This window comes from Lampetra planeri, chromosome 59 (genome assembly GCF_965212315.1).
Source record: "Lampetra planeri chromosome 59, kcLamPlan1.2.h2, whole genome shotgun sequence".
Taxonomy (NCBI): Eukaryota; Metazoa; Chordata; class Hyperoartia; order Petromyzontiformes; family Petromyzontidae; genus Lampetra; species Lampetra planeri.
Window position 1 is genome coordinate 3,531,958 of NC_136165.1, and position 26,709 is coordinate 3,558,666.

General features: G+C 45.0%; 1 protein-coding gene across 1 annotated transcript in view; it reads right to left on the bottom strand.

The window, feature by feature from the left end:
* Positions 1-26,709, bottom strand: part of LOC144736164 (phosphatidylinositol 4-phosphate 5-kinase type-1 alpha-like) — a 44,096-nt gene that overhangs the window by 4,819 nt on the left and 12,568 nt on the right. Inside the window, 7 exon segments of the mRNA XM_078618750.1 lie at positions 16,339-16,383; positions 16,385-16,508; positions 18,820-18,973; positions 20,009-20,173; positions 23,377-23,461; positions 25,705-25,753; positions 26,271-26,354. Of these exon segments, the coding sequence (XP_078474876.1) occupies positions 16,339-16,383; positions 16,385-16,508; positions 18,820-18,973; positions 20,009-20,173; positions 23,377-23,461; positions 25,705-25,753; positions 26,271-26,354 (706 nt within the window).

Below are 26,709 nucleotides of genomic sequence, written 5' to 3' on the forward strand. Positions count from 1 at the left end.
CAATAACCTAGCAAGATTTCGAAATTTAATGAATGCAACACAGAGAGTCGGTCAACACACAATTAACGCATAGCCTGGTTGATTACGTTTTTTTTTTACCAAAGATTGCTAAGTTAGAAGTTAAGTGTGAAATTTTTAAGAGAGACAAGACACAGACACGAGGACAGACAAACATACGAGGGAATACTTTAACATAAATAAATATAATTCGAAAAAATGTACCCTCGGCATTTCTCCCTCTGCTTGACCGTAACGGTAGACTCGGCTTAAACTAAACAGTTGCTGTTCGTGATTTATTTTTGTTAAGTGTTCATAAAATGTAAACATTAAGCTGTAAATATATTTTGTTGTTCTCACTTAACTCAACGTCTTAGCTGTTCATTACATCTGAATGTAATAAAACTTTAGTTATTGTCCAATTATGGTATAATTTGCGGTGTACAAACTTTTTTTGTTCCCCAAAAACATCTGGCTTGTTGTTTACGACAAGATCACTTGTTGTTTACAACATCACTTGTTGTTTACGACAAGATCACTTGTTGTTTACAACATCACTTGTTGTTTACGACAAGATCACTTGTTGTTTACAACAAGATCACTTGTTGTTTACAACATCACTTGTTGTTTACGACAAGATCACTTGTTGTTTACAACATCACTTGTTGTTTACGACAAGATCACTTGTTGTTTACGACAAGATCACTTGTTGTTTACAACATCACTTGTTGTTTACGACAAGATCACTTGTTGTTTACAACATCACTTGTTGTTTACGACAAGATCACTTGTTGTTTACAACATCACTTGTTGTTTACAACATCACTTGTTGTTTACGACAAGATCACTTGTTGTTTACAACATCACTTGTTGTTTACGACAAGATCACTTGTTGTTTACAACATCACTTGTTGTTTACGACAAGATCACTTGTTGTTTACAACATCACTTGTTGTTTACGACAAGATCACTTGTTGTTTACAACATCACTTGTTGTTTACGACAAGATCACTTGTTGTTTACAACATCACTTGTTGTTTACGACAAGATCACTTGTTGTTTACGACAAGATCACTTGTTGTTTACAACATCACTTGTTGTTTACGACAAGATCACTTGTTGTTTACAACATCACTTGTTGTTTACGACAAGATCACTTGTTGTTTACGACATCACTTGTTGTTTACGACAAGATCACTTGTTGTTTACAACATCACTTGTTGTTTACGACAAGATCACTTGTTGTTTACAACATCACTTGTTGTTTACGACAAGATCACTTGTTGTTTACAACATCACTTGTTGTTTACGACAAGATCACTTGTTGTTTACAACATCACTTGTTGTTTACGACAAGATCACTTGTTGTTTACAACATCACTTGTTGTTTACGACAAGATCACTTGTTGTTTACAACATCACTTGTTGTTTACGACAAGATCACTTGTTGTTTACAACATCACTTGTTGTTTACGACAAGATCACTTGTTGTTTACAACATCACTTGTTGTTTACGACAAGATCACTTGTTGTTTACAACATCACTTGTTGTTTACGACAAGATCACTTGTTGTTTACAACATCACTTGTTGTTTACGACAAGATCACTTGTTGTTTACAACATCACTTGTTGTTTACGACAAGATCACTTGTTGTTTACAACATCACTTGTTGTTTACAACATCACTTGTTGTTTACGACAAGATCACTTGTTGTTTACGACAAGATCACTTGTTGTTTACAACATCACTTGTTGTTTACGACAAGATCACTTGTTGTTTACGACAAGATCACTTGTTGTTTACAACATCACTTGTTGTTTACGACAAGATCACTTGTTGTTTACAACATCACTTGTTGTTTACGACAAGATCACTTGTTGTTTACAACATCACTTGTTGTTTACGACAAGATCACTTGTTGTTTACAACATCACTTGTTGTTTACGACAAGATCACTTGTTGTTTACAACATCACTTGTTGTTTACGACAAGATCACTTGTTGTTTACGACAAGATCACTTGTTGTTTACAACAAGATCACTTGTTGTTTACGACAAGATCACTTGTTGTTTACAACATCACTTGTTGTTTACGACAAGATCACTTGTTGTTTACAACATCACTTGTTGTTTACGACAAGATCACTTGTTGTTTACAACATCACTTGTTGTTTACGACAAGATCACTTGTTGTTTACAACATCACTTGTTGTTTACGACAAGATCACTTGTTGTTTACGACAAGATCACTTGTTGTTTACAACATCACTTGTTGTTTACAACAAGATCACTTATGGTGGTACCCCGGGGTACCAAATAATACAAAATTGCCGAGGCAATTAAACATTTTATTTCTGGGACACTATTTGTTATTCTTGGTTCTTTCGGTAAAGTAGAAGGGAAATAATAAAATAATAAAAATATTAAACAATAAAAATTCTCACGACGTTTCGACTGCAACACAAGCGATCATCATCAGGTGTGAAATCCACAGCAATTTTTTTCTCTTTTATTTATTTTTTCTATATCTACGTGACTTTACCGAAAGAATCAGAGAGAATGCTTGCTGTTGATAACGATGGGTTTAATGCGGTGGTTCTTGACCTGGGGTGCATTTTACATCCCCCTGGTGGTGCGAGATGCCCTTTCTGGGGGCGCGAGACATGGCCAGAGATATTTTTGTAAAAGGTAAATAATCGAAAAGACAAATTCAGCACGGGCGTGTACGTGCAAATTACTCTGTTTGATCAAACCCTATGTATTTATTTACATGATTTAAAAAAATTACAATTGAGAACCAAACGGGTGCAGGCTACAGAAAAAGATTAAGAACCACTGGCTGAATGCATCAACAGAATATGGCCAACATTGATTTAAAAATACGTGAACATAATCGGGCCGATACATTTCAAGGCAAATTTCCTTCCACGGTACGCGCTCTCAAGCCACTGGGTTCTCAGTAGAGTTGAATAAACAACGTGGCTTTTTCTAATAAAAAAAAAGTATCCGTGTAAATTGAGTTAACTCTAAGTTTTCGAAAAATCAAATAGTTTCCCTTCCAACGGCCACCGCTTGCTTCGTTTTGTTCTGATTCATTACGAAGTTTTAGACTTTGTTCCAGATTGCGTATGACCCGTCACGCTATAGAGAGTGACATGTAGTCACTGTAGCCAAAGCAGAGGTCGCAAACGGGTGTTGATTCCTTACCCGTACCCGGCCGCACCAGGGTCGCAAACGGGTACCCGTACCCTACCCGATACCCGGCTACCCGGCCGGGTATCGGGTAGGGTACGGGTACCCGATTGCGACCTCTGGGATGAAGCCACGTTGCAGGCGCGGGTGGGTTGATTCTAGGGACTTGAATTGTGAGAAGAGACAAGACGTTGGGAAATGAGTGACAAACGGTGACTCACCAGTGACTCACGGCCTACCCGTACCCGTACCCGGCCGCACCAGGGTCGCAAACGGGTACCCGTACCCGGCAGGGTACGGGTAACCGGGTATCGGGTAGAGTACGGGTATCGGGTACCCGGTTGCGACCTCTGAGCCAAAGTAGAGATTCGTTCCAAAAGAAAATAACAGCACGTGTATACTGCATACTGTGCTGTTCACAAGTTGGATTAATGATTCGTTTTCTACGTCGTCTTTAGTTTGCTCCAGACTATCAATTTTCCAACCGACATTTATTCAAATTAAGGGAATGTATTCGTACACAGATGACAAAGGGAAGGCCTTAAGCCAAGACTTGAATAAGGGGGGGGGGGGGGGGTATGGAGTCGGCAGAACTGATGTCTGGGGTGGTACGAGTTGAAGACCAACAGACGATATAACTATTCAACTATTCCTAACGTTGTTGTTGTTTAACCAGGTAAGGCCCACTGAGCGATGAAGCTCGTTTCCAGAAGCAACCTGGCCACAAATGATACCTCAACGAAGTGGCTAATCGAGTGGCAATGTATAGCATCCGAATACTCTGAACGCACGATTATTCTAACCGTGGAGGGATTACCCAGGCGACCACGGGGAGAGAGAGACACACACGCAAACTACAAATACACAGCAGGCGTCAGGCTCCGGATAGAACACAACAACCTCCTGTACGCCAGGCGAGGTAGTTGACATCTCGCCGGTCCGTGACACATCGCGGGCAATATCCCCATCCAGAGAACGTGGATTTGGATGATCGATTGGATGGTTGAGAACAAAAGAGTGAATCGGAAACTTTGTAAATAACACAAAATCTCGCGCGTTTACCAGTTCCGGGCATTTATCACGTAACTTGTTTTGGTCGTGCGTTTGCACGCAGCTGTAATTTAGCGCCCGTCGTTTTTCGTTCATCGTTTTCTTTTAGCGCAACCCGCTGCTGCTTCCGCTATGTCCCTCACACGCTTCGTAATTCCCATCGCTGTGACGTCACTCGAGCGTAAGGTGTTTGACAGTTCTGCTACACGTGGTGTGGGAAGTCTTGACGATTGTCGACGGCTGCCTATGCGGTCGTGTGGATGTCCAAATGTGCGCAATTGAAACTGCCTATTGAGCTTTCTCCGTTTGCTGCCAGTTTTTAAACGTGTTGTAATACTACCACCAGTGGCTGTGTCTAATTAAACTGGAATAAAAAAAATAAAACTAATTTATAATAAACGTGATTGTCTCTTGCGTGTTATATCTTCCACACTGTTAAGGCGCTCTTCTTCCACCTCCAACCCAGCTTATATATAAGCTCCTAGCTTGGCAGTGTCTCATTCTTCACCTGAAGACGGCTGCTTGCGTTGTAGCCGAAACGTGGTGAGAATTATTTTATTATGTTTTATTTTTATTATTTTATTACTTCCCTTCTACGTGACTTTACCGAAAGAACCAAGAAGATCTTCCACACTTGTTCGTGGTTTTGACTCCTATTTTAAGGAATTGGTAAGAGCTCAGCACATCCGCCCATCCGTCAGCAATGCCACCTTGTGCATTCATCTAAAGGCTTGTCCGTGGATGGTTTTTTTCCCCCTAGATGTTTATGTTATAAAATTTATGAAAACGATAGTATTCAACGGAATAGAGTAACATGTAAAGGTGTGGACCTAACATCGACTGGATATCCATACAACTACTAGACATCTGAATCTACTGCATATCTATGAAACTACTGGGACATCTGAGAAACTACTGGGACATCTGTGAAACTACTGGAGATCTGTGAAACTACTGGGACATCTGTGAAAATACTGGGACATCTGATAAACTACTGGGACATCTATAAAACTACTGGGACATGTGATATTACTGGGACATCTTTGATATTACTGGGACATCTGTAAAAAATACTGGGACATTTATAAAACTACTGGGACATCTGTGATATTACTGGGACATCTGTGAAACTCCTGGACATCTGTGAAACTCCTGGACATCTGTGAAACTACTGGGACATCTGTGAAACTCCTGGACATCTGTGAAACTCCTGGACATCTGTGAAACTACTGGGACATCTGTGAAACTACTGGGACATCTGGCAAACTACTGGACACTTCTTGGTTCGAATCCAGCGGCCGCCCTGATTATTCTTCGTGGCTGACCCTCCTCGGTTAGCTCGCCAAAGTCGACCTCGCTCGACGAGATGGTGAAGACGATGGGGCGTGACGAGAAGGTTCCTCTCCTGTGTCGTGTGGGGTCATGACTGCAGGTGCTAGGACTACTGCGGTGGGCACGTGACCCAAACCACCGAGATCGGCTTTGCAGCAATAGCGTGGGAAACATCATCCAGAAGGGCCGCATCAACACTGCCGTATAAACAGCAGGCTGTTCTTATTCTTAGGTTTTTTCCGTAAAGTCACGTAGGTAAAACATTAAAATTAATCAAAGTAAAATAAAATAAAAACCTAAGACTATGAATTCTTGCAGTCACGAAAGCTTCAAATCTAGCAGGCTAATGTTTCAGGCAGTTTGCCGTTGCATGGAAAAGTCAAACGAAATCTTTCACATTCCTCACCGAATAATTCCGCGTTCCTTGGGGAAAATGTCCATGTTTTACACGGGTAAAGTGAAATCTCCAGCACGATAAAGGGACGTATGTAGGTACAAACTTTGAAAGTGTTGCATTTGTCAGTGTCTGATTTCGAGTAAATTCAATTCCCTGCTCTAAAAACTATTTTTTATTTCACCAGGTAACGCCCACTGAGCTATTTAGCTCTTTCAGAAGCGATCTGGCCACAAGTGATAGTTTGACGAAGTGGCTTATCATCACGTGGACATTTGTAGCAGCCAAATACTCTAAACGCGTGATTCTAAATGTGGACGGAGAAACCCAATGAACGGCATAAAAATCCACACGACCACGGTGAGAACATGCAAACTCCAAATATACAGCAGGCGTCAGGGTCAGAATCGAACCCACGACTTCCTGTATACCAGGCGAAGAAGTTAACACATTCCTGCGGAGGGAGCTGGTAGGAATGTTGGGTTGCTCGGTCAATGGCCAGGGTCAACGGCGGCGTGGTGTACTCCGCAAATATGGCCGACTGTGAGGGCGGGCAAAAAGCCGGCGTGAGTAAGTTAAACGTTGCGTTTTATAAGGGCACCACGGGGTGAACAGCCCCTCCCCACCCAGCCCCACCCCCCACCCAGCCCCACCCTCCCCACCCAGCCCCACCCTCCCCACCCAGCCACTCCCTCCCCACCCAGCCACTCCCCACACTCCCCACCCAGCCCCACCCTCCCCACCCAGCCCCTCCCCACCCAGCCACTCCCTCCCAACCCAGCCCCTCCCTGTACGACGGACACAATAATCCCCTGTGGGTTGGTGTAACCAGGAGGTTCCTACCAGTATAACGTTATTCCATACATAGCCAGATTTAAATCACGTTATTCCATACATAGCCACCAGGTGGCACCACTGACGCACGACACTGAGCTTGTCGATTTGAAGGCAGCCCCTTAACCTTGTCGGCAGATAAGGCCCTGAAGAGTTGTGCGGCGGTGGCTTGCGCATTGCAAGGAGAAAGTTCGACTCCATGTCACGGCAAGCAACAGTGGCGAATGATGACAATGCAAACATCCTTCCCCATACGTCCAGATTTTTGCACCCCAAGTGCGATCCCTAATTTGTTTACGATTTTCACCATTACTAAAAATCTAACACTACCTATACCGATCTTGATTTGAAGCTTTCGTGACTGCAGGAATCCATCCATACGCTTTGATTCTTTCGGTAAAGTCACGTGGGTCGAAAAATAAAATTAAATATCACGTTTCGGTCGAATTGCTGAACCAGTTCTACTGCTGGATTATTTTTTTTCGCTTGAGGACGACTGCTTGTGTTGCGATCGAAACGTCGAGATATATATTTTTGCATTTTTCTACCTCCGTGACGACTTTACCGCAAGAACCTAAGAGTACTACCTATACCAGTTCAATCAATTTCCTTTGACAATTATTTTTGTAATTTTACAAAAGCCCATTGCGATTGTATTTCTAAATCAAAGCAGGCTCAGCCAAGCTCTTTGGTACTTTCGGTAAAGTCACGTAGGTGAAAATAACAAAATAAAATATTAAAACTAAATTAAATCACGACGTTTCGGGCGCAACACAAGCGTCCTCCATCAGGTGGGGACCACCACAGCGAAAAACAATCGCTAAAATATGCCGAAAGAACCAGAGTATGGATTATTGCAGTCACAAAAACTTCAAATCTAGAATTAGGCCCAACCCTGATTCAACTGTCCAGATCTGACATTGCAGGCGACTGGACGCACAGGCCTCAACAACAAAAATATTCAAAAAAACCCACAGAGCGTCGTGAACATTGTTTGTGACTTTTATTTACAGATGAAAATATCAGAATTACACCACTATAAGACAAACCTGGGATAGCCCGCTGCGTGAACAGCAGCACTATGCAGCAGGTGACCTTGAACAGATGGCCATCTCAAGGGCAGCAGAAGGAACGAGGGGGTAGAACAACCATCGGTGATGACACAGCTCTAGGCATTGATGATTACGAGAACATTCACGCGAAGCTATGTTTAAAACTAAACTGGGAATCCGATAATAAAAACTGTTGGTCTAATATAGACAAAGCCAAAGTTCCTAAGGAGTTAAGCAGCCTATGAAAAGTTTGTTTTAATGAGACGTTCATAAACATATAACCATCCCTGGGCAAAGAAATACCAATTGCATCCTGTCAACATAAATATAAGTCTAACAATAATGATCCAGACTTTGTAATCATTGCTCGAGAGCTGAAACAATTAAAATATCTGTATAAGACCCATAGTTCCGTTTGTATAAGAAAAGGTTCAGTATTTACTACAATTTTCTTCCCCCTCTCAAATACTGCGTTCAAGAATAGTTCTTAAAACGATCATAGAATGACTCCAAATTATGCATTTCCCACAAATGTGAAACATTTTTTTTACAAGCATGACAGTTGTGTTCCATCCTTCACCGCAAGATTTCGCACTTTTCCTCTTCATCCAGTTCACTTGAAGGAGAAAAACACACAGCAAAAACACATTTTAGTGACGTACACGACCATTACATTGAAAACAAGCAGCAGCTCCGTCACCAAACGCCAACACTCCAATGTGTCCATGTTCAACCAAGCATTGGGCCAGTGCTCATCTATACTGATCCAGTGGTGCACATTCCACATTCCCATGGCAAGTACCAATTTATAAAGTAGGCCGCCAACAAAACCACGGTACAATCATGCGTCGAAAGTAGATTTCGTTTTGCTCCCGATTTCACGACAATTTTTCCATCGGCATTGTCCCACGAAGTGAAGAGTCCATTCGGAACTCGCAGCAACGTATTGTATCCAAGCGTCGAGAGAATGGCGCAGAAGAGACATCACAGAAGTATTTCTGAGATCCCTTTAAGCTACACGCACGGGGGGAACTCGCTTTCCCATTGTCTCCTGCTGGAGACATTTCCCACGTGGCGGTCAAACGATTTTTTTTCTTCTAAAGCTTTCGTGACTGCAGGGATTCATAATCTTGGTTCTTTCGGTAAAGTCACGTAGAAGGGAAATAATAAAATAAAACAATACAATTGTCACGACGTTTCGATTGCAACTCAAGCAATCGGCATCAGGTGTGAAAACCACAGCAAGAACATTTTCTTGTTGCAATCAAAACGTCGTGAGAATTGAATTGTTTTAATTTTTATTATTTCCCTTCTACGTAACTTTAACCAAAAGAACCAATAAAATAATTATGAGACCTCGAATTTTTTTAACCAAATTAATTCCAACAAATTTTTGTATATTCTCTTGGCGCAGTCACACCGATGCCTAGGATAAGACGACCAGTTCGCTACACTGGACAAAACCTGGTGTAATCATAGGCGGCTCTATAAACCAGCGGGGCTGGCCCGTTGCTTTTGACGCATAAGCCACTCACAGAGCCACCCACCACGTCATTGTTGCACACCAAATTACATTTGGCCAGCTACAATTAAACAAAACGCGCCGCATCCTATCCCGTGAAAATCTGAACGCACATTGGCCATGGAGCAAATATGAAGACGGCACTTTCCAAAGCAACACCAGAAGACACGCAATTGCTCCGAATACACACGATTACTAATAAATAATACGCACAATTGGCTACGTACGGTGCGGAAGAAGTTCAACACATCTTCTTGGTTCTTTCGGTAAAGTCACGTAGAAGAGAAATAATAAAAAATAAAACAATAAAATACAATTCTCACGACGTTTCGGCCACAACGCAAGCAGCCGTCCTCAGGTGATGAACAGGGCCGAAACAGGGCTGGTCTTTCCGACAGCCCTGTTTCTTCACCTGAGGACGGCTGCTTGCGTTGTGGCCGAAACGTCGTGAGAATTGTATTTTATTATGTTTTATTTTTATTATTTCCCTTCTACGTGACGTTACCGAAAGAACCAAGAAGATGAATCCCTGCAGTCACGAAAGCTTTAATCGAAAGTTCAACACACGGACAATACTGCTACTACTAAACATCTTTGTTTACTCAAGAATTCCCTCATCGAGTCAAGATTCTTTTCAAGAGGGTCCTTACTCGTGATGTTTGGTCTTCTTTATTTCGTTTTTATTCTATGTAGAAAAGTGAAATGCCTGGAGAAAACCCACATAACCAGGGAACACGCAGACACCACGCTGGCGGGTTCACGTCCTACTTGCTGTACTGCCTCATTGTCCAGCAGATGGGTTTCTCGCATATTACGAACTCCGTGTTTCTTCAACCCACTGAACCAGCCATATTCGGCTGCTGTAAATGTGTGCACATCAGCCACTTAATCGCGCTATCATTTTCGGGCAGTTCGTTTCCACAAAATAGTCAGTGGGCCTTAGCTGGGGTCAAATAAAAATCGTTCGTGTTGGTTATGCTCCACTATTTGGATGCGTACTCATGTAATTGTCCACATTACAAGACGCACACCCATGCTATTAGGGTCAAAATCATGAGTGATAATCCATTGGCATCTCTCGCAGAACAGTGTAACGCCTTGTTAGAATGTGGCACGCGGATGCGGACATCACAGAACTACTGCTGAGATTCCTCAAAGTTGCCACCGATCCACAGAGTGCAACACATTCCAACCTGACTCGCCACCAAGTGGAATTGTTTGTCGTACGAGTCAAATTAATATTTTATTTTCAAGGACCTGGAATTTAGCAGCATTTAATGTAGCATCAAATGTAATATAACAAAAGGTTTTTGCCCTTTCTGGCAATAAAACAGGTGTTAAGATGTCAAAACATCAAACCGAAACCTTTCACAAGGAATCTATTCTGATATTTTGATACTGGCAAGACGTAGCTGCTCATCAAATGTAAAAATGCCCTGACTTATTAAATACTTTAAAACGCTCTCCTGATGCGCACGACCACCTGCCTTCTATGTTCCTCTGTACCAGAGGCAGCCATCGCTTTCACAACATTCAAGTGCCTGTTGAGAGAAGAGAGAGGGGGTCATTATAAAAATCATTGTTGGCGTCTCTATGGTTTTTTTCTTTTCTCTGGTTACCAATGCCATGCACTTCACTCGGCGATGTTAACGCGAGGCCAGAGTAGACAACAGCTCTGCGCATGCCATTCTCCGGGCAACACGTGATTAGAAGACACTCCAGATTATATGACGCACGCACAGCGCATGCAATCAGTGTCACACCTGTAATCCAATGATTTGTGGAGATGCTTCGTGAGACTCAACAACACCTGATGGGGGCTGCAAGGTGGCCAGACAACTACAGTACAGCAAGCAGGTTTCTGATGTGTCTACGCGGATCACCAGAGTTTAATGTCCCTTTGTACGGGGTGGGTTTTCTCCAGGTGCTCCGGTTTTTCCCCCCAAAGTGCAAACGTGTTCATTTTAAACAGTTACCGAGCCAAACAATACCGATTTACAACTGCTCCCTCTTGAACAGGAGTCTTGAGACTCGGTGAAAAGTTCCTGGATAAACTAAGGATTATTCTCAACGCAAAAAAAAAGCACACACCGTTCAGGAAGAACAATTTTCACGACTGTGGTTCCCAACTTTTTTCAACACGAGTTGTAAAAGCAAATCGGTGACCCGGCCGATACATTGACTCGTCACCGCACACTTCAAGAGCTCCGTTTGATCACAAGCGGCTGCCTGGTTTGGATCCCATGATCCCAGTGGGGCCCAACTCAGGGCTCTGACCTCCGAGCCACCTGCTTTGTTTCCAGATTGAAAGGGAGACAGATTAGATTGGACTTCCGAAAGCAGTGGTTCTTAACCTTCACCTGCAGCCTTGCACCCCCCTCCTTTGGATCTCAATCGTAAAAAAAAAGTATGTTAATAAATGCATTGGGGTTTGATGAAACAAAGTAGTCGTACTAAAGTGCCCGTGCTTAATTTGTGTTTCGATTATTTACCTTCTAAAAAAATCTGGCCGTGGCTCGCACCCCCAGCAAGGGCACCCCAAGTTAAGAACCACTGTCCCCTCAAGCAACGCCACACTCATCTCCACCAGCGGAGCATTCTCCACCGGTAGACATTCCCCATTCCCATGGCGGTAGCAGTCAGTCTCTACGCTGGACATGGAGTGGTCCCCCCCGTTTCACTTTCGCTAAATTCCGACGGCAGAGGGGGCAAGCCGTCCCAAACGGTAGTCAGCAAGCGACTCGTCCACCAAGCAGACCGCATGAACACAACTGACGTGCTTGCGTCCGTGGATGGAATTCCTTTCCAGCTCAGACCCCGCTTGCTTGCCCATCGCCACGTAAATAACCTCTCGTTGAAACAGCTCTCTCGCCGGTTCAGCAGTTCTACTGCTGGATTTAATTTTTTTCGCCCGAGGACGACCGCTTGTGTTGCGTGATATATTATTTTTTATTTTGTTTTATTTTTCTGCCTACGCGACTTTACCGAAAGAACCAAAGAGTATGGATTCCTGCAGTCACGAAAGCTTCAAATCGAGATCAGACCGCGATTGCGTAATGCCGATCTTAAGCTCAGGTTGACGATCATGTGGCGGTTTGCTTCATGGTGAACGCTATGATCACGTGTCTACTCCTATAGACGTGATCCACTATCCTCAAAACTCCTTGCTATGGCGGGGGGGGGGGAAAGTCTTCCCATAAGACAAGCGCCGCTGACTTTCCAACAAAGTGGTTCGTATTTTATCAGCCCTAGCCAAAGGCATGATGGGCTGAGCCAATGCGCCACCAGGATTTGAGAGCTCGCCACATTCCGCTCGCTCTACCGCTGAGACTAAGTTGTTGACTATTTTTATTTTACCAGCTAAGGCCCACTGAGTGACCTGGCCACAAATGATTTCTCAACGAAGTGGCTTATCACGTGTACACAACATGCATCAATTTTTTTTTTAATAGTTTTCCTGTTAGATTGACAACTCGTATAGTACTATATTTTTCCACAAGTCATAATGCGTGCAAGTAATTTGCCGGGTTGCACTGCAAACTTTTTTTTTTACTTTTGGGGTGAGATGTAGCTGCATTTAAACGTGACGTACAAATCACAATTGTATATTATACGCGGGGGCGATCCATTCATAGACACCCCGCTAAAATAAAAAGGGAGAAATCAGAGAGAAAAAAAAAAGCATTTGGTCTCAAAGCCTGTACCACGTCTCCCAACCAATCTCAATACACAGCGTTTCTGCAATATTTTAAGATGTTTTCTTGTTCATGTTTTTGGTTTTTGTTTGTTGCGGTTGCACCCGATTCAAGAGCCGAATGGCTCACAGGGCTATACCAAATAAATGAACTTGAACTTGAAATACTTTAACACTTTCCTGATGCACACGGCCGCCTGTTTTCGATGTTACCACTGCAACATTTGCAGCCATCGCTTTGACAACATTCTAGTGCCTATAGTCTTTGTTCTTTCAGTAGTGTCGCGTAGAAGGGAAATAATAAAATGAAAAAAATATCAAGCGAAAAAATGATCACGACGTTTTGACTGCAACACAAGCAATCATCATCAGGTGTGAAATCCACAGCAAGAAAATGTTTTTGATTTCACACCTGATGATGATTGCTTGTGTTGCAGTCGAAACGTCGTGAGAATTTTATTGTTTAATATTTTTATTATTTTATTATTTCCCTTCTACGTGACTTACCGAAAGAACCAAGAATATGAATCCCTGCAGTCACGAAAGCTTTAAAGCAAAATTCTAGTGCCTGTTGAGAAGAGAGGGGATTCATTCTAAATCACTGCGGCGTCTCCACCGTTTCGTTTCTCCTTGCCGTTCCCCATGAACTTCACTTGGCGATTCCTTCGGGTATTGCCGACGACGATGACTCTTGTCCATCTGCCCGACTGTTTCGTCTCTAGCTTCATTTTTTTCTTTTAGTTTGTTTGAACTTCTTTCACACCGTACGGAGGCAACCGTGCTAATCGGAGGTGCGGGGGAAGGGCAACTAAACTAACCCCCCCCCCCCCCCAATTATGAGACCTCCTTTGCCAGTAGCAAGATATAGTAATAGGCTTTAACCCTTTTATCTGTCACCACAACTGACACCTTTATACAAGGGATCATGTTTGCAATAACCACAACACAAGCAAAAAAAATGCAAACAAAAAGAGACAACTCTGATAATGATATGCACTGTCCTTGAAGTTGATTGGTCCACACCCGAGACAGCTTTTCTTAGAGCCTAGTCTCCACTGGTGTTGGACCAGATGACGCCACAAGGCGTACAACTCAAAAACAGCGCACTATCAGAGTATTGAGAGCTTGGGGTAAGCATTCCATTATGAGACCTCCTTTGCCAGTAGCAACATATAGAAATGGGTTTTTACCCTTTTATCTGGCACCAAAACTGACACCTTTATACAAGGGATCATGTTTGGACCAATCAATTTCAAGGACAGTGCATATCATTATCAGAGTTGTCTCTTTTTGTTTGCATTTTGACTGGTTGTGTTGTGGTTATTGCAAACATGATCCCTTGTATAAAGGTGTCAGTTTTGGTGCCAGATAAAAGGGTAAAAACCTATTACTATACCCCCCCCCCCCTTTAGCATTTCAGGGACCCCGACCCCCAAACAACTTAGAAACACAAAGTTGGGAACCACCACATCCATATTATTATTATTCAGCATTAACAATCGTCGTGGGCATCCCAACAATTCCTTTGAGGAGGTGGTTCTGATACGAGCAGGGTCTATCTGCATGCAACAATAGTAGGAGGCGGGGATGGGGAGGGAACCTACGTTCCTTTGGGAAAAGCCGTCTAGCTAGAAGACACACGCAGGTTAAGTACAGCTGGGTGGTGGGGAGAGTGGAAACGCAAACTACAGGTGGCAAGCAGATATAGTCCAGTGGCCGAGAGGGCCATGGACCAAATGCTGATACCACAAACTTACTTTACTCTGATTATAAGAGACCGCTCTGCGCAACAGAGGAGAGCAAATCCACTGCTTTCCATGAGAAAACTGTCAAGTGGACGGGGGGGTCACATTCAATTCACGGATGCATGGCTGTGCTTGTGCCGGGTTATGTCAGCAAATCAAACAGCAGCAGCAGCAGATCATAACGAAACAAACAGTCGGTACACGCTTGTTAAATCAACAGCCAAAGTGTGTCGTCGGCGCAGCGGTGTTAATTCTCTGCCCAGAGCCAGTGGTGGAAATTCCACATTCCTATGGTAGGGATCATCGATTCCATAGGCGAGCCACTGTTAAATCACGTATTAAAACTAATAGGGTTTTTCCCCTTTTTCTGGCAACAAAACTGACACCTTTTGCAAGGAATCATGCTTACATTAACCACAATACTTGCAGTCAAATGCAAACAAAAAAACAATACTCTGATAATTTATGCATTGTCTTTGAAACTGATTGGTCCACACCAGAGACAGCTTTCTTTAGAGCCTAGTCTCATATGGTGTTCGACCAGATGACGCCAAAAGGCGCACACGTAGTAATGTTTAGTGGATCGACCATTGGCTCCTTGCAGATCAATGTTACTCAGCAAACACGTGTTTGAGACAAACCATACCAGCGTGTGGGCTGCAAAAATGTTTCTTGCTGTGGTTTTCTCACCCGATGACGATTGCTTGCGTTGCAATCGAAACGTCGCGATTGATTTTATTTTATACCCACGTGACTTTACCGAAAGAACCAAAGAGCGTGGATTCCTGCAGTAAATAAAGCTTCAAATCTAGATTGAGCGATTATTTGTTGAAATCTACTGTTGGATGAACGCCTCGACAGGCTGTGACAGTCACTCGCCACACTGATGTTTGGCCGTGGCCGAGAATCGTTGGTTTCATAGCACAGTGCGGTGCTAACCACTGTGCGACTGCTCCTCCCAATAAGCGATAATACAAATGGACCAGGAAGTGGTTTGATGAATCGCAACAATAACCTTAAAGGCGTCAATGGATGTTTACTTTTTTACCAGTGTTTCCCACTTGCCTTTTGCATAAAGAGCCCCTTAAACTTGCCACACCGTGGCGTCTGATTATTTAGAGTTTGCACGTTCTCCCCCGAAGTCGGGTGGCGTTTTCTCCGGGTCCTCTGGTTTTTTCCCTCCACATATATGAACGTGCGTTTAGAGTATTTGGCTGCTATACATTTCAACGTGATAAGCCCACTTGGTTGAGCTATCATTTGTGATCAGGTCAATTCTCAAGAAGAGTTACATAGCTCAGCGAAGCCTTCCCTGGTTAAATAAAAACACAGTTTTTTTTCCCCCCGCAAAAATCTTCCACATCTTCTGGTGTGGCTGGGATAGTCCACAGTTTCACAAAGACAGTCAAAATTAATCGCAAATCAAATCGCAATATCTGTCAGAAAAATCGCAATCAGATATTTCCCCCAATTCGTTCAGCCCTAGCCCCACACCCCACCCCCCGTGTGGGTGTGGCGAACGTACAAAGTAAACCTCGGAGATGTCGCTGTCCTGTCCGTCGGGTGGGGGGGGTGGCGGGGGGGGCCCCCCTTAGCAGATGGGGCCTGTAGCTGGCCGCGCCGGAGGGGTCTGCGCTTTCGGGCTCCGCTCCGCTCTCGATCGTCACCTCCACCTCCTCCGGCATCACCACTCGTCTGTACGGATGGGCACAGCAAAAAAACGCACGTTCGCTCGCCCATCACGAGTCCGAGAGAGACACAGAGGCCTATTCTTAGGTTTTTTCGGTAAAGTCACGTAGGTAAAAAATTTTAATTAGTAAAAGTAAAATTTAAAATTAAATAAAAATCACGACGTTTCGGAGGCAACATAAGCTTCCGTCTTCAGGTGGAACAGTCACAGCACGATAGCTGTATCAAGTGAGAGAAATTCCAAGAACACAGTATTTGTATATATGGACTGGTTGAGGGTGGGAGGAGCCAAGGTAGGCCCAGAGGCCTGTCTAACCAGAATCGCGCGTTCAGAGCATTCGGCTGCTATAAATCTCCACACGATGATAAGCCATATTCTTGATTCTTTCAGGAAAGTCACGTAGAAGGGAAATTATAAAATAGTAAAAATATTAAACAATATTGTTTTATATTTTTGTTTTAGATTTTTTTTCCCTTCTACGTGACTTTACCGAAAGAACCAAGAATATGAATCCCTGCAGTCACGAAAGCTTTAAATCAAGATGATAAGCCACTTCGTCGGGCTATCATTTGTGGCCAGGTCGTATCTGGAAAAAAAGCTAAGACGCTCGGTGGGCCTTTCCTGGTGAAATAAAAAAATAGTTTAGTTTTTTTTAAGCTTAATTCAAACGCAGCATCACGGCATCGCCCACACTCGTCAAAGACGCTGCACTGCCCACGCAGTGCAGCGTGGCACGTCAGCGACTTGGCATTCTGCAGGGTGGAAAACAAAACCTAGCCGTGCATCCTGGAGCAGCGTCAGCCTGGCTTGGCAAGGCACTGGGCAAAGGTTGGATTTGCCCAAACACTTTATGTTGACGGGGTTGGTGACCAAGGGGCTGAGACAAAAAATGTATACTCTTTGGTTTTTTCGGTAAAGTCGCGTAGGTGAAAATAAAAATAAAATGAAAAAACAACTAAATTAAATCACGACGTTTCGGAGGCAACACAAGCTTCCGTCTTCAGGTGGAACTGCTACAGCAAAATTACTGTAGTAAGTTTTTTCATTTTAATTGTATTTTTATTTTCTACCTACGTGACTTTACCGAAAAAACCAAAGAGTATGGATCTTTGCAGTCACGAAAACTTCAAATCTAGAACAAAAAATGTAATCGCTACACGGGTTGGGCTGCCTGGATTCGAACTCGGGGTTCTCAGCGGTGTGAGCTCAACGCTCTGACCTCTTGAGCCACCCGGCCACCTCCCTAGCTGATATTTTAGTCGTACTGTATTGGGACGAATGCAGAGCGTCCCCCCTCCTCCCCTCGCACTCCCCCACCCTCATGTTTGCCAAGCGGCAGCACATTGACCTCAGCGCTGTTCCACTCAGCATCAGGCTGGGCAGTTTGCACAGCACTGTCAACAGCAAACACCATCTGTCTTACACAAAGCCACCAACCCCTACCAGGTAATTGAATACAGAAATATAAGCATGGAATTAAACACTGAAAAATCAACAGCCAGACTTCAAACCGATGACGCTCCACCCCATTTTCCTCTCCACGCACTCACGCCCGTCCGTCTGTCGAGCGTCTCTGAGGCTCGGTGCCGTTTCATTTACAGAGCGAAGCACTCGAAGCCAACCGTATGTTGCGTGCGCCACAGACGTCCCTTCTCGTGGCGTCCCCTACGGTGGCATCTGTGCCCTTTAAATAAAAACGTCACTGCCTCCCATTCAGAATAATGAAAGGGCGCTGCGTGACCCGCCAAGTTGACGAACCTATCCAAATCAAGACGCACATTTTTCACCCGCCCGCCCCCCCCCCGTCTTTTCAAGCAAATATTGCCGGTGCGTCATATAACAACCGCGAGGTTATGGTTATTACGGCTTCTGAATAGCGGCACGTGGGAATGAGATGGGTGGCTTATAATCTGGTGTGTGTGCGCGTGCGTGAGACCAGATTAGCGCATGTTGCAAGCGGTATATAGATTATTTTTGGCTGCTATAGATTTCCACATGATAAGCCACTTTGTTGAGCTTTTGTGGCCAGGTCGCTTCTGAAAAATAACTAATAGCTCAGTGGACTTGTAGATCATGAAATAAAAACCGTTTAGTTTTTGTATGTTAATTTACTCATTTCTTTCTAGTGATTTGCTCACCTTCCCTAGACTCTGCACTGTCGTTTAAAAAAAATACGATTTGTTGTTGTAACTCTGTAACCCGCCCCGACTGGACATCTGTAAAACATTTTTTTTTTAAAAGCTTCACAGCTCATCGGATTTCTCCAGGATAAATAAAGATTTCGATTCTGATTCCGATTCACACATTGTACATTACCGGTTGGCAGGGTGTGCGGGAGCGATCTCCACTGGGAAATGCTCGCTGGCCGACAGCGACGTTGAGGACAGCGTGGTGGCGATGGAGGCAGTGGTGGCATCCTCCAGCGATGGAGGGGTGCTGGGCAGGATGTCCGGTCGACCATGTGGCAGACCTGGCAGCAGCACCACCACAACAACAACAACACAACAACAGTGTCAGCAGCTTAGCAGTGTCAAGCACAGAACTATTGCCCCCAATTTGATACACAACTCTCATTGGTACTGTCATTAGAACGGAGCAGTAGATTGAATATTCACTTCTTTAGAATCGCTTTTTGTGTTTAGTTTGATGTCCTTCCCCTGCACCTCCGATTAGCAGGGCTGGGTCTGTACGGTGCAAAAAAACCCATAGAACATGAACGAGTACATTATAAGGTTGCACTCATTACATACAACGTGATTGCCACAAATGAACTACATCACGTGAACTCCGGTCATCCTCGCAGCGGCTTTTGCTTAACCGTCGAACAAAGACGTTGGCCACCGCATCGCGGGCTTTCAGATGCACTGTCCGCGACCGTCTGGAATGCTCTTCATTCGCATATTAGAAAGCCACTAGAGCAGTGCACTTTTAAATCTAGATTGAAAACGAATTTCTTTAGAACTGCTCTTTGTAATAATTTAATTGTCCTTCACCCCGCACCTCCGATTAGCACGGTTGGCTACGTACGGTGCGAAAGGAGTCAAACAGGCAAACACACACATCCAGTGTCGCCATCTGACAATCAGAACCCTCATCGGTGCTGACAAAGACAGATACGGCCTCATGGTGTGCCAACTCGCAACACACGCAGCAGCGAACGTTTCGTCAGCGTCACCCCTGGGGTCCTGGATCGGCCACGAGCTAGATGCCTCCGTTGTCTTGCGAGGCCCGGCAATTAATTATCAGTTACACTTCTGGCTCGGCGAAATAGCCAGTGGAAGAAAACAGCCCGTTAGCGCGAGAGGGTGCAGCGTGGGCTCGGCACAGAATTGCCAGTGAAAAAAGCAATTCAACACAAGTTTCATTTATTAGGTATAGCCCTGCGAGCCATGCGGCTCTTGAGTCAGGTACAACCGCAACAAACAAAATATGAACAACACGGGAGAAATAGGGCGGGCGGGCGCGGGGGCGGGCGGGGGGGGAGGAGGAAGGGATAGACCACCACCTTCATCGTCCAGGTTGGGAAGACTGGAGGCCCCACGGAAGTATTTGTCTTCCTTCTCGTCCAGCGGCTGGCTGGCGGTGATGGAGGTCGCCGTGGTCACAGTTGTCTGCCGCCGCGGAGGGCCGGTGCCGCCACGCCCCTTCTTGGACGGCGACGACTTCAGCGCTGGCGACGGCACGAGAGGGGGGGGGGGGGGTAGCGGTGGATGCCAAGTTAACAAGTTAACAGCGGGGCAGTGCAAGCCCCTGAAACCGCCACCGCTGGCAGAAAGGCGGCTTTTTCTGCGATCGGGAGCTTGTTCATAACGGGGCTTAGCGCGTGTGGCCATATGGGTGGGTGGGGTGGGGCGGTTTTTGTGTTGCTCCGATCTCCTTTCACTGGCCAAAGCTGGACGGCGGTCAACATGTAAGCGTGCGGTAGAGGTAAGAAAAGGGAAAAGTAGACAACCCTGAAATTTCTTGCACCCACGATTAGCACGGTTGGCGACGTACAGTGCGAAAGAAGTTCAACATACAAGCCGCTGCTGGCGGAGAGACCTGCAACTAGAGGGGGGCTCGAGACGGAGGGTGTTTTTGGCCTACTCTTCCACACTGGCCAGATGTCTTGGAAGAGGTGGGGTAACCACCCACACGTTACCCTGCTTCACACGGTCGAGGGGGAGACAATTTAAAAAAAACTTTCTGGATCGCAAACTCACGGGGCAGCGTCAAGTTAACTCTACACACACGGGAATAATTTCTCACCCAAAAATGTTGGTGCCACTAACAGAGAGCAGTCTGTGGCACACAACTAGGAGCCACGGGCACAGTGCGAGGTCGACGGGGATGTGGTGTGCTGCGTGTGGGAATATTTTCCGGATCGTCGATGCGGACAGAGGCTGGCTGAAATTAAGAACTGGCAATAATTGCACGTGCACATGTGGACAGCCTTTAGCTAATCAACTGCAGAACCAGGCAGTGCGGGCCGTGAGGGTCGTTGGAACGTACTTCCCCACGCTGGCCAGCATGGGTCGGTGAACGTGAGGGAATGTCGGCGGTGGGGGGGGGGCATGGAAGTGCAGTACAACAATGGGCTTTGCTGTACTTCCCTCTGCTGTCTACCACGCAGCACCCGCAAGCGGGGAGGGAAGGGGGGGGGGGCAACCCGTTTGTGCGGAGTGCTCGCCCCCCCCCCCTTCTAAACGCTACCCAGGCTCAAACCTGCTTAGCTTCCGACAACCGACGAGATCGGGACCATTCCTTTAACCGCAGGCCCAGAGAGCACACTGGCAGACGAACTTGGAACGTTCTTTAATATCGAGGAGAGACGGCTTCCCTCCCCCCCTCCCCCCCCCGGGGCAACAATCGTTTCCGGTCGTGCGTCAAACCGCTTTCCATTCGTTCCTCTTTCCGTGAACCGCTAAAAGATAGCGGCGGCAGCACAGACTGCGCCACGCAAGCACGCTTCCGTACGCAAAACGGATTGAAGCTGCTGCAGCGTCCGGTGAAAATGTAAGCCGGGCGCTAATCACGGACACAAACGGGTTGCCCATCGGGAATTTTTTCAAAGGTCAGAAAGTTCACTGGGGCTTTTCGATTTAAAGCTTTCGTGACTGCAGGGATTCATCTCTTTGGTTCTTTCGGTAAAGTCACGTAGAAGGGAAATAATAAATTAATAAAAATAAAACATAATAAAATAATTCTCACGACGTTTTGGCCACAACGCAAGCAGCCGTCCTCAGGTGAAGAACAGGTCTGTCAGACGCTGTCATTCCGACAGACCTGTTCTTCACCTGAGGACGGCTGCTTGCGTTGTGGCCGAAACGTCGTGAGAATCGTATTTTTACCCTTTCAACTGGTACAAAAATTGACACCTTTATACAAGGCATCATGTTTGCAATAACCACAACACAAGTTGTACGCCTTTTGGCGTCATCTGGTCCAACACCAATGGAAACTAGGCTCTAAGAAAAGCTGTCTCGGGTGTGGACCAATCAACTTCAAAGGACAGTGCATATCATTATCATCATCAGAGTTGTTTCTCTTTGTTTGCATTTTGACTACTTGGTTATTGCAAACATGATGCATTGTATAAAGGTGTCAGTTTTTGTACCAGTTGAAAGGGTAAAAACCTACTACTATATTTTGCCACTGGTAAAGGAGATGTCTCATAATTGTATTTTATTATGTTTTATTTTTATTATTTCCCTTCTAAGTGACTTTACCGAAAGAACCAAGATGATTCACTGGGGCTCTTCGGCATTTGCGCACCATCGGCGACGAGCCGACCGCATTCTCCGGATTATGAAAGACGCCGGGAAAGTTAAGAAGCACACCCCACAAAAACTTCGGGGTAATTTTACAAAAATACGCCCCAGGGAAAGCGGGAGACAAGGGTGTAAAATTTAAAGTTAACGAAATGTATAGAGTGGGTGCCGTGGATTAAAAAAAAAGTTTATAATTCGCAGAATGCGGTACAGCATTTCCCTCGTCATTCGCAGAACTTGCGTTCCGCGATTTTGGCTATCCGGGAATCGCGTCTGCAAATCTACACGAGTGCGTCGACAGCGAGAGAAAGCGATCCGATAACACGATGAGAGAGAGAATGTGACGTGAGAAAGTAACGAGGTAAAGTTGCGTGATAAAGTTACGTCATAAAGTATGTATATAGAACTAATTTCGCACCGGTCCGTGATTTTGGCTATCCGCGAATCGCGTCTGGAACTCGACACGAGTGCGTCGACAGCGAGATAAAGTGACAGGATAACACGATGAGAGAGAGAATGTGACGTGAGAAAGTGACGAGGTAAAGTTACGTGATAAAGTATGTATATAAAACTTATTTCGCACCGTATTTAGCGAACCGTGCTATTGTGGTGAGATAAAGTGATGAGATACTTGAACATTTACGTATACTCATTAATATTTATTTGTACTTACCAATTTTCAGATTTTTGCGTTATGATCATTCCCACGTATTTAATAGCTTATTAACGCATTTAATTGAGGCAATTCATTTTAGAGATTCATAGGGGCAATATCATCATCCGCGAAATTTGCTATTCACGTGCCATCTGAGGAACGTATCCCTCGCGAATAACGGGGGAAGACTGTGATGATGATGATGATGATGACTGCGCGCAGATTATTCTGGGGTCTTCTGTGCTCTGGGGTGGCTGGTCATGTAATCGGTGTGGCATGAATAATCCAGATTATGAGATGCACCGATCTCACTTTTGATTAAAAAAAAAATAAACAGGGGAGGGGCGGGTGGAAGTGTAATTTTTTTTTAATACATACGGTGCTGTAATTTAATTAAGATGTGCTTCGTCACGTTTATAAACACAGCCACGCGCGGATTAAATGTGTGTGCAAGGCAATATTACTTACATGGAGTTTTCCTAAAGACTTGATTGCACATAAACTTCAAAAACCGTTCTGCATAAAAACTTGGTCTGTGCACCGAAACGGTGTCCTAAACGCAGACACATAAAAAGACGTGCACGCGCATACGCGCGCGTACACACGTACATTAAACACATATTCAAATCACGCAAGACAGCCATAAGCACACAGAAGCGCACATACACACATATAATACACAGATCAAAAACATCACAAGTGTATGCATACACATTGTTACGCATGATAACAAATTACATTATGATGTAATACACTACTAAACACACACAGATGTGTACACACGCAATATAACACCCATAACACACCATTCTCAACTCGCACAGATGTACACACACACACACCTACATTTCACACCCATTCAGGTAAACCAAACCTTTATAAACAGTTTGCTTGCGTTGTGACCGAAACGTCGTGAAAATTATTTTATTATGTTTTATTTTTATTATTTTATTATTTCCCTTCTACGTGACTTTACCGAAAGAACCAAGAAGACAGCCTCTCCTGTTGGAGGAGCTCACCGATGGGAACGGATCCAGATCTATTAAGGATCAGTGAGCTCCTCAAACATTCCACTTTAATTTAACCCAGAGTGGATTTGTAGGCAGGCCAGCATGAATGTTTCATTACACACACATATACATTACCAGATGTGTATACACACAAGGACAAACCGTATGCATGTAACATACCCCCATGCACAACTCAATCTTAAACACACACACAAATGTGTGCACAAACAAGCATACATTTCACACCCAGATACAAAGACAAAGATCCCCCGTATAGTCTTGACAGACTGCTGGGTAAAGTGCTGTTAGCGAGCACCTATGAAGGCCGGCACGGTACACGAGGGGGTGTGGGTGGCCAGCACCACGCCCGACCGCTTTTGTCCCCCTAGTGGCGATGTTTACACACCGCACCAGGTACTAATTTGAGGCCGAGTCGACCTAGGGGAGGCCCAGGACCGGTTCAGATAATCGTCACTGGTGTTGGCCGTGAGCGGGAATCGAATTCGGGTCGCTGGGTTCGTAGCGCAGCGCGCTAACCACTACACTACCGCTCCCCACACACCCAGATTTGCTCGTGAGCGCACGCACACACACACGCACATGAGAGACAGATATTTTGCAATGCCAACTTCCATGGCCACGACTCGACATTAAATCACCGTGAGCGCTCAACGTAACTTTTATATTTCATCTCGTGAGAAGACGCCGATGAAACAAATCGGTATATCTGCAGATAATTTTTTTAATGGGGAAAAAAAAAAGTCAAGCCTACTCCAGAGGTGGAATCCAAGGGTTCAAAGTTAAGCTTTTCTAAACAGGGCCCTACATTAATAATAAAGGACGGGCAATGCAATCTAGCCGGTAAATATTGAGAAAATACCAATTGTCAGGGTCTTGTGAGGGGTTGGGTCGGGGGGGGGTGATAGCCCCCTTTCTTCCTTGCATCCACCAATGATTGACCCAATTCTATTTTGATTTAATACCTAGGCATTTGCGACCAATATTATGGGTTAGATCGCGTGAATATCAGTGTAACCCGCGCCACTGCCAGACGCAGCCAATTAATAAGGTTTGTCACGTTAACAAAACGTGCCAGTCCATTACCCAGTTGAGCACATCGATGTGTTGGAAAGTAAAATTATATAAATGTTGTGGGTTTACTCTCCAGCACACCGGTTGGTTCGGGCTGAACTCGTAACGAATTTTGATTTGAAGCTTTCGTGACTGCAGCAATTCCATACTCTTTGGTTCTTTCGGTAAAGTCGCGTAGGTGGAAAAAATAAAATAGATCACGACGTTTCGATCGCAACACAAGCAATCGTCATCGGGTGGGACAATTTTTTTCTTGCTGTGGTTGTCACACCTGATGACGATTTGCTTGCGTTGCGATCGAAACGTCGTGATCTCTTTATTTTTTATACCTACGTGACTTTACCGAAAGAACCAGAGTATAGAAACCAATTGGCCACGTTTTGTGTACGTGACAAACCTCACTAACTGGCTGCGTCTGGCGGTGACGGCTTTGACGACACATTTATAATTACGCGATCCAACCCACCAAAAACAAACCTCTATTGTGGAACATTTTATTGTATTTTTATTTTATTTTGCTCAGTCGGTGTTAGCTGCCGACGGCGTGACGGGGTTTATTTTAAATTCCTGTTTGCTCAACGCCCCCAACCCCCACTCCCCGTACCGCTCCCGTTGCGTTCCCACGCGCACCGGATGCCTTCCTTCATTGAGGGCGACGTTGGCGCACGCAATAAAGATCGACCGATTGACTCACCCCATCGTGCACCAATGCTTTCCATGAATGTTCCAGCTTCTTGATCAACCTGACGGGGGAGGGCGGGGGGAAGACAACGTTTGGTCCATAAAATGCAAGCGTTTAACCGTAAGCGGAGAAAATACAAGATTGAGTAACTTAACCCTTTACAATTCTGATGACGTATTTATACGTCATCAGTCTTACTTCCCATTCCGTTCCGATGATGTACGTGTACGTACGCGTTCGTCACCGGAACGAAATTGGAAGAAACAACGAAATAACTTGATCGGTACACCGAGGCTCCAACAAGGACATACGGGAGGGCGTGTGGCAATTTGGCGCCAGCTGTCAAGAGTGTGGTCGTGTCGCCCTGTGATAACGAAAGCCCTTTGTGTAAAGAAAAAAAAACGTTTGCTTTTCATGTAGAGGGACCGATCGGTGAAGAAGGCTTTATGAGGTTTGTTGACGTACATTCTACACAACAATGCTCATTACTATTATTCAGTGTTATGATAAAAACGTGTGGTTGATTTGAACGCTGTTCGAAATCGGGTTGTTTTTCTCATTGGAGTGTTTTCACGAACCTGTAAGACTGAAGGATGTCGATGATGCCCAAGTAAAGGACAAGTCGTTCCCCTTTGCTGTTCTTGGCTGGAACTCCTCCCATGCTGCAGAAGACAAAAACAAAGACCCCCCATGTAGCCTTAACAGACTGTTGGGGCAAGTGCTGTTAGCGAGTAGCACCTGTGTAGGCCGGCACGGCACACGAGGGAGTGGGGTGGGGTGGCCAGCACCACGCCCGACCGCCTTTGTCTCCCTGAGTGGCGATGTTTACTACACACCGCACCAGTTACTCATTTGAGGCAGAGTCCGGTTAAGACAATCGTCACTGGTGCTGGCCGTTAGCGGGAACCGAACCTCGGGTCGCCAGGTTCGTAGCGCAATGCAGCGCGCTAACCGATGCCACTCTGCAGAAAAGCACGTCCGCACGCACGGCGCACAACACGGGCCAAGCGCAATAGA